General features: G+C 41.5%; 1 protein-coding gene across 1 annotated transcript; it reads right to left on the bottom strand.

Annotated features, from left to right (window-relative positions):
• Positions 1 to 4,983: 4,983 nt before the first annotated feature.
• Tmco2 (transmembrane and coiled-coil domains 2) lies at positions 4,984 to 11,328 on the bottom strand. The gene is made up of 2 exons (XM_042674672.1): positions 11,083 to 11,328; positions 4,984 to 5,301 (listed from the first exon to the last, which is right to left on the bottom strand). Exons 1-2 carry the CDS (start codon positions 11,326 to 11,328, stop codon positions 4,984 to 4,986), a joined length of 564 nt encoding a protein of 187 aa, XP_042530606.1.
• Positions 11,329 to 12,264: the final 936 nt, after the last annotated feature.

Raw genomic sequence — 12,264 nt, 5'->3', positions numbered from 1 at the left:
AGTAGCCAGTCTGTTTCATCTTCTACAAATTCCTCATTCTACTTTCTGTCTTCCACACAGGCTGCTAAATCCATATTACTCTCCAATTAAAAGCCTCTAATGGTCAATTTCCAATGCCTAAACTGTACAGTATAGCCTTAAAGATGTGTTGTTATTGACATTAGTCTACTCTTCAAGGCCCTTCTAATGCTTTCCTTTGATGAGCCCCAGAGGAGCAATAAAGACAAGATGACTTGGATAGTACAACATAGACACTGACCTTAAAAAACTGACAGCTTCACTCTATCTGCCTCACTACCAAACCTCCTGCCTGAACTGTCAGACGCAGTCCATTGTCAACTCCCATCTGTACTTGTCACCATATCATGAATTAAAACAAATTTGAAGATAAGATTACTGTCCTTACTTTTTAAAGCTAAAATCCTTCATTACAGTGCTAGGACCAACCCATGCATTAGCCACTGAAATGCTCTGTGTTCCCTAAGTAAGCCATCTTCTTCTTTTAAGTATCTTCAGATGATCCCTGGAATGAATACCTTCTATCTCTTTGGTTGTCTATGTAATCTGTCTGGGAAATTTAGTCATTTCCTCTAGGCAAAGCCTTTCTTACTCCTCCTCCATTCACTTTTTTTGCACTTATACTTTACTTTGTAAAATGAAGTCTCATCTTACATAAGGATTGCATTTTAACATCAGAAACTATAAATTATCAGACTTACTATTAGAAATTCCTTAGGAAGGTGCCAACCAAGAGATTGCCATATTGTCTCTTATTGACCTATAGAGCTAGTTTCTCTCCCACATGGCAACAAGTTACTGTTTATTTGCACACCAAGTGGAATATTTCATTTAGATGTCAGATTGAAATGGCTGCTCACATTTATTGTGTATATATTATAAGGAATGTATATATTATAAGGAATCTCAGACCTGTTAAAATCATCCACTACCATTTCCCCCTTAAGGCTTTCCCTGTTGCCCACAATAGCCTCCCACCATTTTCCCTTCTTACGAAGCTGGGACTCAGATAAGAACTCACCTCACTTTAAGACAATACACAGCCAAGCTCTGGTGGCTCACTAATCCTAGCTACTCAGGAGGCTGAGATCTGAGGATGGTAGTTCGAAGCCAGTCCAGGCAGAAACATTCATGAGACTCTTATCTCTAATCACAAAAAATATAAGCCAGGAGTGGAGCTGGGCTCAAAGTGGCAGAGTGCTAGTTTTTGGCCAAAAAGCTCAGAAAAGTGCCCAGTCCCTGAGTTCAAGCCCCACAAGCACTACTACCAACAACAACAAAAAGCTGATATGACCCCTTTGTACCACAATTTCCTGTTGTAACATTACTTGTCTACTTAGCCAGGCTTGAATGCTCCTGAAGCGCTCAGGACAAACACTCAGGGCTTCTCACAAGGCAGCACAGAGCAGGCAGCAGCAAAATGAGAAAATTAAAAAATACTTTTTTTGCCAGTCCTGGGACTTGAACTCAGAGTCTGGGCACTGTCCCTGAGCTTCTTTTGCTCATGGCCAGCTTTCTACACTTGAGCCATAACACCACTTCCAGTTTTTTTTTGTTTATGTGGTACTAAAGACTCAAACCCAGGACTTCATGCATGTTAAAGCAAGCACTTTACCACCTAAGCCACATTCTCACCCTGAAATTAAATATTTCACTCTTAAGTTTGCTCACCTGAGTAATTGATTCAGGGGGACCTTGAGCTGCATTTTTTGTGTCAGTATTGGGGCCTGAACTCTGGGCCCGGGCACTGTCCCTCAGCTCTTCAGCTCAAGGCTAGTGCTCTACCACTTGAGCCACAGGGCCCCTTCTGGCTTCTTCTATTTATGTGGTGCTGAGGAATTGAACCCAGGGCCTCATGCATGCAAGGCAAGCTCTCTACCACTGAGCTACCTTCCCAGGCTTTGCATTTTTTTTTTTTTTTTGGGTCCGGTTGTGGGGCCTGAACTCTGGGCCTGAGCGCTGTCCCTCAGCTCTGCAGCTCAAGGCTAGCGCTCTACCACTTGAGCCACAGCGCCACTTCTGGCTTTTTTCTTATGTGGTGCTGAGGAATCGAACCCAGGGCCTCAGGCATGCAAGGCAAGCACTCTACCACTGAGCCACCTTCCCAGCCCCACTCTGCATTTTTTTTGATGAGTGTAAATAACTATTCAGAAGAGAATTATCTGGCCAGAAGGCTGTCACCACCATGCCAGTTTGTCCATGTTCTCTTTTTTAAAAAAAATTTATTGATATTAATTACATAAATTTCACAGTATTATGGGATAGTGATACTTAAAGTCACACATTTTAACCTTCACAAGGCAAATTGTCATTATTATGGTCTATAAAGTTTGTGACTTCTATGAGCTTTGACAATAGAACAATTTCTTCCACATTGGGTGATATGTACATTTCTTTCCTTTTGCTTAGTGTAAGCTAGTCCCTTCCATTGCTGTCCTTGAATTGCTTAGTTCCTTTTCATCAATGTCCAGTGCAGCTGATGGGCCCCTCTGTTGTATATTTCCCCATTTCCCTCTGATTCTGTGCCCTCCTCCTAGCTTCCCTCAGAATATATGCCATATATGTGGTCAAGAACATGAAGTCAGGGCTGGGAAGGTGGCTCAGTGGTAGAGCGCTTGCCTTGCATGCCTGAAGTCCTGGGTTCGATTCCTCAGCACCACATAAGCAAAAAGAAAAAAGCCGGAAGTGGCACTGTGGCTCAAGTGGTAGAGTGCTAGCCTTGAGCTGAAGAGCTGAGGGACAGCACCTAGGCCCAGAGTTCAGGCTCCACGACTGGACCCCCCCCCCCCAAAAAAAAAAGAACATGAAGTCATTTAGAAATGATACGACAAATTAAGCAGAGGTCTTTTGTTTCTCGAGTCCTGTTTACTTTGTCATATCTCCTTGAATTTTTAACTTAACATCCACATATCAGGGAGACTATGTGCTGTTTGTCTCTCTGCTCTTGACTTATCTCACTCAAAATGATTTGTTCTAGTTCCATACATTTCCCTGTGAATGCCATTATTTTGTCCTTTCTAATGGCTGCATAATATTCCATTGTATATAGGAAGCACAATTTTTGGATCTGTAGTGGGGCATCTGGGTTGTTTCCATATTTTGGCTATTGTGAACAGTGCTGCAATAATATGCAATGTAGGTGCATGTGTCCTTGTATCCTGGTTCCTGTTGCTCAGGGTAGATGCCTAGGAGTGGTATGGCTGAGTCATAGGGGAGGTCTATATTTAGCTTTCTGAGGTACTTCCAGACTGCTTTCCAAAGTGGTTGTATCAGTGTACATTCCCACCAGCAATGCAATAAAGTTCCTCTTTCTCCATATCCCCACCAGCATTTGTCATTGGCTGAATTTAGGGTGTGGGCCCTTCTGACTGGGATAAGGTGGTATCTCAGTGTTGTTTTTATTTGCATTTCCTTTACAGCCAGGGATGATGAACATTTCTTCATGTATTTCTTTGCCTTTTTTTTTTTTTTGTCGGTCGTGGGGCTTGAACTCTGGTCTTGGGGGCATTCCTTGCACTCTTCAGCTCAAGGTGAGAGCTCTACTGCTTGAGCCACAGTGCCACTTCTGGTTTTCTAGTGGTTTATTGGAGCTAAGAATCTCATGGACTTTCTTGCCCAGGCTGGCTTTGAACCATGATGCTCAGATCTCAGCCTCCTGAGTAGCTAGGATTACAGATGTGAGCCCCAGTGCCTGGCTTTCTTTGCCATTTTTATCTCTTCTGAGAAGTCTCTCTTTAGCTCCTTTGCCATTTAATGCTTGGTTTGTTAGATCTGGGAGGGATTAGTTTCTTGAGTCCCCTGTATATAATGGATATTAGGTATCTGATACATTGGTGGTAAATATTTTTTTCACAATTAGTTGGCTGTCTTACTAGTTTGGTAGCTATGTCTTCAGCTGTGCAGAAACTTTTTATTTTAAAGTAGCCCCATTCGTTGACTCTTTTCAACTTGTTGTGACTCTGAGACTCTGTTCAGGAAGTTTTTGCCTGTGCCTATAAGTTCAGGTGTCTCTCCTACTGTGTCCTGCAGTAGTTTCTGAGATTCAGGTTTGATGCTAAGGTCTTTATTAGTGCATGGTGACAGGCTGGTATCCACTTTTAGTTTTCTGTATGTGGCTGCCCAGTTTTCCCAGCACCAATAGTTGAAGAGGCTGTTTCTTCTGCTGAATGTCTTTGGCTCCTTTGTCAAATATCAGCTGAATATAGGTATGTGATTTAATTTCTAGATCTTCTAATCTGTTCCATTTGTCTATGGGTCTGTTTTGTGCCAATACCAAGCTCTCTTTGTTATTATGGCTTTATAGTAGAGCTTGAAATCTGGTATCATGATCCCTCCTGCGTTGTTTCTTTTGCCTAGAGTTGCTTTCGCTATTCTAGGCCTTTTCTTGTTCCATATGAATATTTGGATTGTTTTCTCTATTTCAGTAAAGAATGTCATTGAGTACATTTTTTTTCTTAACCTAATAAACAGCACAGAAACACAGAATAGCTTACGAGTACAGGATGGTCCACAGCCTGGCCTCAAACAGCACTTTAAAAATATATATGTAATTCTAACCTACCTCCCTTTCTCCACCTTCTTTCATTCTATTCTGGCTATCGTTTCCTTCAAGGCTGTATTACCTTAAAGTCTCCAGCCTGCTGAGTAAGCACCCAAATCCCAGAGATGTGTGTGTGTGTGTGTGTGTGTGTGTGTGTGTGTGTGCAATGCTAGAGACTGAACCCATGGCCAACTGTATACTAGGCAAGTACTCTTAACACTGAGCTACACCTTCAGCCTCCTAAGCATTTTAAACTGCCACAATACCCCTACATTACTCACCACACACACAATTAGAAGCTGGGTACACTGAACACAGAGCCAGTCCTTGTAGAGTACTTTCAATATAGTTCTCTATCTTTATTGATACACCACTGCATGCATGAGGGAAACAGTACATTATTTCTGGAAAAGATTGGAAGTCCATCACATTTCAGATGTGGAAGTAAACCCTGATGTAGGCATGGGACTTTGGCAGTCAGAGCAACTGCAGTAGGGCTCAGAGGAGCAATCTCTCCTGGTGGCAGGCTTCTGGGCAACAATCATGCCCTCCAGATCCTTCACTTTGTTTTCCACCATCTGAAGTTTTTTCAAAATTTTCTCTTGCAGACCCAAAGATAGTAAAAGATTACCACCTTCTGCAATTGGACGACCACTTCCATCTGGGTTGGCTAGCAAAGCTTGGAAAAAATCTGAGCCTTTCTTGTAAAGTTGATAGAGTGTGATCACAAAGATCATTATTTTCTAAAACAAAGAAAAGTTGAGCATTACTTGTTCATTCATGAAAATGCCAGTTAACCTCTAGATGCAAAACAAAATAAGACCCAATAGTAACAGTAATCCCTCATTCTTATGCTAAGCCTTAATGAAACATTTTCACACTGACCTAATCTTTTGATTATCAACAAGAACTGAAGTGGTAGGGATTTCTGTGTGTGTGGGGGGGGGTGCTAGGGGTGAGCTCAGGGCCTCACACTTGCTAGATGAGTGTTCTACCACTTGAGAGACACACTTCAGGCCTTATTGTGCTTTTTTTTTTTGGTCAGTAATGAGGGGCACTGTCCCTGAGCCTCTTTTGCTCAAGGCTAGCACTCTACCACTTGAGCCACAGAGCCACTTCTGGCCTTTTCTGTTTACATGGTACTAAAGAATCGAACTCAGGGCTTCATGCATACTAGGCAAGCCCTTTACCACTAAGCCACATTCCCAGCCCCTTATTGCTTTTAATAATCAAATAATAAATACCATTTGCTGAAGGTCTACTGCATGCTGATAGATCTGTTTTAGAAATTACCTTGCAAAAAAGCCAACATGAGGGGCTAGGAAGGTGGCTCAGTGGTAGAGCGCTTGCCTTGCATGCCTGAGGCCCTGGGTTCAATTCCTCAGCACCACATAAGCAAAAAGAAAAAAGCTGGAAGTGGCGCTGTGGCTCAAGTGGTAGAGCGCTAGCCTTGAGCTGAAGAGCTGAGGGACAGCACCCAGGCTCAGAGTTCAGGCCCCACGACCAGACACCCCCCGCCCCCCAAAAAAAAAAAGCCAACATGGGAGGGATCTTGATGCCGGACTTCAAACTCTATATAGAGCCATAATAACAAAGACAGCATGGTCCTGGCACAAAAACAGACCCGAAGACCAATGGAATAGAATAGAAGATACAGAAATAAAACCACATGCCTACAGTCAGCTGATATTTGACAAAGGAGTCAAAGACATACAATGGAAGAAACACAGCCTCTTCAACTACTGGTGCTGGAAAAACTGGGAGGCCACATGCAGGAACTAAAAGTGAACCCCAGCCTATCACCATGCACCAACATCAACTCAAAATGGATTAAAGACCTTAACATCAAACCTGAATCTCAGAAACTACTGCAGGACAAAGTAGAGGAGACACTTGAACTTATAGGCACAGGCAGGAACTTCCTGAATGGAGTCCCAGGTCGCAACAAATTGGAGAGAAACTCGACAAATGGGACTACATTAAAATAAAAAGTTTCTACACAGCTAAAGCTATAGCAACCAAACTAGAAAGACAACCAACTAACTGGGAAAAAATATTTACCAGCAATATATCAGACAAGGGGTTAATATCCATTATATACAGGGAACTCGAGAAACTAATCCCTTCCAAACCTAACAAACCAATTACTAAATTGGCAAGGGAACTAAAGAGAGACTTCTCAGAAGAAGAGATAAAAATGGCAAAGAAACATATGAGGAAATGTTCACCAGCCCTGGTTGTGAAGGAAATGCAAATGCAAATAAAGACAACCCTGAGTTACCACCTTACCCCAGTCAGAATGGCCTACATCCTAAAGTCAGCCAACGACAATGCTGGAGGGGATGCAGAGAAAGAGGAACCCTATCACACTGCTGGTAGGAATGTACACTTATACAACCACTTTGGAAAGCAGTCTGGAGGGTCCTCAGAAAGCTAAATATTGACCTCCCTTATGACCCAGTCATACCACTTCTAGGCATCTATCCTGAACAACAGGAACTAGTATACAAGGACACATGCCCCTCCATGTTTATTGTAGCACTGTTCACAATAGTCAGGATATGGAAACAACCCAGATATCCCACTACAGATGAATGGATCAAAAAACTGTGGTATCTATACACAATGGAATATTATGCAGCCATTAGAAAGGACAAAATAATGGCATTTGCAGGGAAGTGGATGGAGCTAGAAGAAATCATGTTGAGTGAGGTAAGCCAAGAGCAAACAGACAAATGGCACATGATCTCTCTGATAAGTGGATGTTAAATCCAAAATGTAAGGTGATATGACAAAATTAACAAGATAAGAAACAAAGGACTTCCACTCCTCTAGTCAAATCACTACTAAGTAACCTCATGCTGCTGATCACATATATGGTATATATGTGTACACCAGAGAGGAACCAGGAAGATGACACAGAACTAGAGGGAATCAGGGAAAAACATACAACTGTGGGACCCATCAGCTGCACTGGACATTGATCAAAATGAATTAAGCAACTCAATGGCAGCGATGGAAGGGAAGGAACAAGTGGGAAAGAGGGAACAGCTGATGCTATGCAAAACAAAAGAAATGTACATATCACCCAATGTGGAAGAAGTAACTGTATTGCAAAGCTCATAGAACTCATAAATGTTAATAGGCCATGATAGACAATTTGCCCCATGAAAGTTAGAATGTGTTTGTGACTTTAACTAAGCATCACTATCCCACAATAATATGAAATTTGGGGAATTATGTAATCACTTAATCACAATAAAGAATTTGAAAAAAAAAAGAAGTTACCTTGCCTATGTATGACTTCTTTATGTAGAAAAAACAGAACTGGGTAACTATTTTGATATTGTCGCTTCCATTTTGGACCCTACCACTATTGGAAATGAGAGAACCAGGATTAGAATCCAAGAATTCACTCTTCCATGTGTGGTACTCTGAAAAACTAGACTTCCTGGCCATAAAAAAAAAAAAAAAAGGTTGGCCAGGCGCTGGTGGCTCACGCCTGTAATCCTAGTCACTTAGGAGGCTGAGATCTGAGGATCACAGTTCAAAGCCAGCCCTGGTAGCAAAGTCTGTGAGTCTCTTATCTCCAATTAACCACTAGAAAACCAGAAGTGGCACTATGACTCAAGTGGTAAAGTGTTTGCCTTGAGCTGAAGAGCTCAGGGACAGCACCTAGGCCCAGAGTTCAAGTCCCATGACCAACAACAACAAAAAAATAGTTTTAATGATGAGATCTGAGGATCACAGTTTGAAGCCAGTAAGGGCAGAAAAATCCCCAAGACTTTTATATCCAATTAACAAGCGAAAAGACAAAAGTGCAGGTGTGGCTCAAGTGGTAGAGTACCAGCTTTTAGCAAAAAAAACAAGCAAGAGTACAAGGCCCTGATTTCAAGCCTTAGTACCAGACCCTCCAAAAATGTTTTAAAATGTTAACAGTTTCCTGCTGGGAAAAGAATATATCCTTATACTATCTTATCCTTATACTATCATTGCTTATTGAATCTATATAGGCCAAGCTTGATATATACAGTATCTCCTGTAAGCCTCACAAGAATCTGAGAGTAGCATATCCATCTTACAGATCAGGAAACTAGGGTATGGAGGTGAAGTGATTGTTCTTAGGTCACAGAATAGATGGCTCAACAACAATTAAACACAAATAGTCAGACTTGTGAGCCCAGACTCTGTTAGCAGCATTAATAGTGCCCTTCTTTTTCGTTGAGGTATACAAACATTGTGTGTATATACACAAATGCTCACGCACACACACAAACACTTCTGCTGGAGATTTAGATAAACCGGATTACAATAAATGAGGTTGTAGAGAAGAACCAAATTTGGAATCCTAAAAATTGGGTTCAAACCATAGCTTTGCAAAAACTGTAAAGCCAGGCAGATGATAACCAAGTTACTGCACCCCAAAGGTATAGCGATGACAATTCCTGTTCTGCTTGCAATGCAAGATTTGTTGTTGTTGTTGTTGTGTGTGTGTGTGTGTGTGAATATTGGGACTTGAATTTGGGGCCTTAGCTCTTGCCCCACTTTTTCCTTCACAGCTGGTTCTCTACCATTTCAACCACATCTCCAGTTCCAGATTTTTGCTGCTTAATTGGAGGTAAGAGACTCGCAGTTTAGGATGCCCAAGTTAGTTCTGTCCAAAAACTGATCCTCAGATCTCAGCTTCCTGAGTCACCAGTCCCCACCTTATGAAAGGTTTGGAGAAGTTAAAATAGAAAGTGTAGGGGCTGGGAAGGTGGCTCAGTGGTAGAGCGCTTGCCTTGCATGCATGAGGCCCTGGGTTCGATTCCTCAGCACCACATAAGCAAAAACAAAAACAAAAAAGTGGGAAGTGGCTCAGTGGCTCAAGTGGTAGAGCGCTAGCCTTGAGCTGAAGAGCTGAGGGACAGCGCTCAGGCCGAGTTCAGGTCCCACGACTGGACAAAAAAAAAAAAAAAGAAGTGTATGTGGCTATGATTCCTAAACAATAGCAAGATAGGAAAATAAGTGAATGTCACAAAATGATCCAGTAATAATTTCTCTTTGCACCTATCAAACGGTTCTATAAGAAAATCCTCTTTAGCTAGCTGCCAGTGGCTTGCACCTGTAATTGTACCTACTCAGTAGGCTGAGATCTGAGGATCACAGTTCAAAGCTGGCTCAGACAGGAAAGTCTATGAGACACTATCTCCAATTAACCATGAGAAAACAAAGTGGTGCTGTGGATCAAGGGGTAGAGCGCTAGCCTTGAGCTGAAGAGCTCAGGGACAGCACCCAGGCCCAGTTCAAGCCTCCCCCCCCACCAAAAAACCCTCTTTAAGTTCTTTCTTCTTAAATTTCTACTGAGTTTCAATATAGCTCAGGTTCCTCATGTAAAAATCAATTTCATAAAATTACTGGGATTCTCAAAAAAATACTTTACTTAGGCTATTAATAATTTATTCTTATTGGAGATTAAATAGAACTATATAAAATACTAAATATTTCTCACAATCCCAGCCAGTTAAATTTCTCTTCCCCCAATGCCCTGTATGTTTAATAGAGACTTATCTTTTTAAAACAATGAAAACATGACTTCAGCTGGGCAGGAAAAGTACATGAGTCTCATCTCCATTTAGCCACCAAAAAGCCAGAAGTAGAGCTCTGGCTGAAATGGTAGAGTGCTAGCCTTGAGGAAAAAAATAAAACAACAACAACAAAAAACAAAAGTAAGGGACAGTGACCAGACCGTGAGTTCAAACCCCCATACTAGCACAAAAAAAGGGAAAATGTGACTTTATGAATATGTATATTTCTTCATTAAAGGATAGTGGCATAGTAAGAACTGAAAGGCCACACCCAAGATCCTGGTTATAAAACAGTACTTGTTCTATAATACAATCAACACTTAAAGTGATCAAGTAAGTTTAAGACTTTTAAAGTTTGTTTCATCTATTTTGTTATAGTAGACAAATTCAAGACCATTGTAAGAGAAATTTTATACTCAAAGTCTAATTGACGTAGATTTTCAAGGATATTCTAATTTCAAGAAACACTGAGAACTGGTCACCCTTGTACGTGTGGTCTTAGCAGGTGGCAGTGACATGGGAGATAACTGATCGCAATGCACTTTATAGCCCAGCATTGAGAAACTGAAGCAGCGTGCATGCCTGCATGAGTGCATGTGTGTGTGTGTGTGCATGTGTGTGTGCTAGTGCTGGGCACTCAGGGCCTGGACTTTTGTTCCTAAGCTTTTGTGCTCAAGGCTAGCACTCAACACTTGAACCACAGCTCCACTTCCAGCTTATTGGTGGTTAATTGGAGATAAGAGTCTCACAGACTTTCCTGCCTGGGCTCGCTTTGGACTGTGATTCTCAGATCTCAACTTCAAGGCAAGAGGATTTCAAGTTTGAGACTAGCCTGGACAACATATTGAGTTCAAAGTTTGACGGATCTATAAATAAGATCCTATCTCAAAACACACACACACAAAAAAGGAAAATTTCAATTTATAACTAAATTTCTCTGTAACAAAAGAGTACAACCTGAAGTGACCGAACGCTTCGTTTCCATAAGGTAAACAATCCTATTGCCAACAAAATCAAAAAGGAAATCCCCAGGATGGCTTGCACAGCTGCACCAAGATTATCTAGCAGCCCCAAATTTGTTTGCTGAGTTTGAGCATTAGTGTCTCCTAGAAAACTTGCTTGTAGCCAATTCCATATTGTGCCAAGAGAGAGAGAATCTAAGAGGTTTTCCCAGGTATACGATGAAGGTGGAGATGGTGGCATTTTAAAGCAGCAGCTCCAGGAACTACATGTGCAGAGGCTTCAGGAATCTAGACATGAGTTAGAGAGAGTGGTCCAGGAGCTCAAGTGTTCTGGAGCCACTGTGAGCTGGACTTTGTGATGTCACTATTCCAGGGTCAGCTTGCTTTCCACTCACCCAGTGACCCTTCTCACTCAAAATCAGTCCTGCCTGTTTCCAGTTCATTCATCCTGCTTTCTCTAATCATTGACTAGTCCTGGCTCTATAGTATACTGTCCAATAGCACTTTCTGTAATGAGGAACCCATTCTATACCTGCCTTATCTAATATGGTGGCCCCTCACAAACTTGAAATGTGGATTGTGTTGCAGAGGGACTAAGTATTACACCTGAGTCTCATTTGGGTTATCATTGAATAGATGGGGATTTTAACTTTCTTCTCAAGATTTGACTTAGGAACACGCGGTATATTTTTCTAAACCACTTTGTAAATAGAAACATGCTACACTGTAACCTATATGATATGCTAGCAAAAACAGTTATCTACTATCTACTTGCAAGGAGGTATGAAACTATTTTGGTTGTTCCCCAAAAGATTTTTGTGAGATGATTCAAAAGCCTAAAAGTTTTCAACAAAAGCAGAAGGGGCACAGGAAGGAAAAAAGTGGGAGGGGGAGTTAGTCATGACAAAAAATGTCTGACACCTAAGGTGGAGATATAGTCCTATAGATGTATTATTAGGTTGTAATTTATTCATTACAGGTGACTGCGGCTAAGGATAGACATAGAAAAGGCCGGTGGAGTACTAATAACTATTTCTTGGCAATTAGAGGAGAAATGAGTTGCCAGAAACATCCAGAATGCTGTGGAAAATTGTTTACAAGTAATTGCTATTAATATGTTAAATCTTCAGTCCCCTAAGTGTTGGCCACTGTCAGAATTCTTTCTAGAAAGGAATAA

The sequence above is a fragment of the Dipodomys spectabilis genome, unplaced genomic scaffold, assembly GCF_019054845.1.
Source record: "Dipodomys spectabilis isolate Male_0828 unplaced genomic scaffold, ASM1905484v1 ptg000002l, whole genome shotgun sequence".
Classification (NCBI taxonomy): domain Eukaryota; kingdom Metazoa; phylum Chordata; class Mammalia; order Rodentia; family Heteromyidae; genus Dipodomys; species Dipodomys spectabilis.
The sequence above is the reverse complement of the archived record's forward strand: the minus strand, read 5'-3'. Positions and strand labels throughout refer to the sequence as shown.

Coding starts and splice junctions, on each gene's coding strand:
- Tmco2 (XM_042674672.1), bottom strand. CDS start 11,328: ATGCCACCATCTCCACCTTCATCGTATACCTGGGAAAACCTCTTAGAT. Junction 5,302..11,082: donor GAAGCGTTCGGTCACTTCAG/GTTGTACTCTTT, acceptor TCTTTGTTTTAG/AAAATAATGATCTTTGTGAT.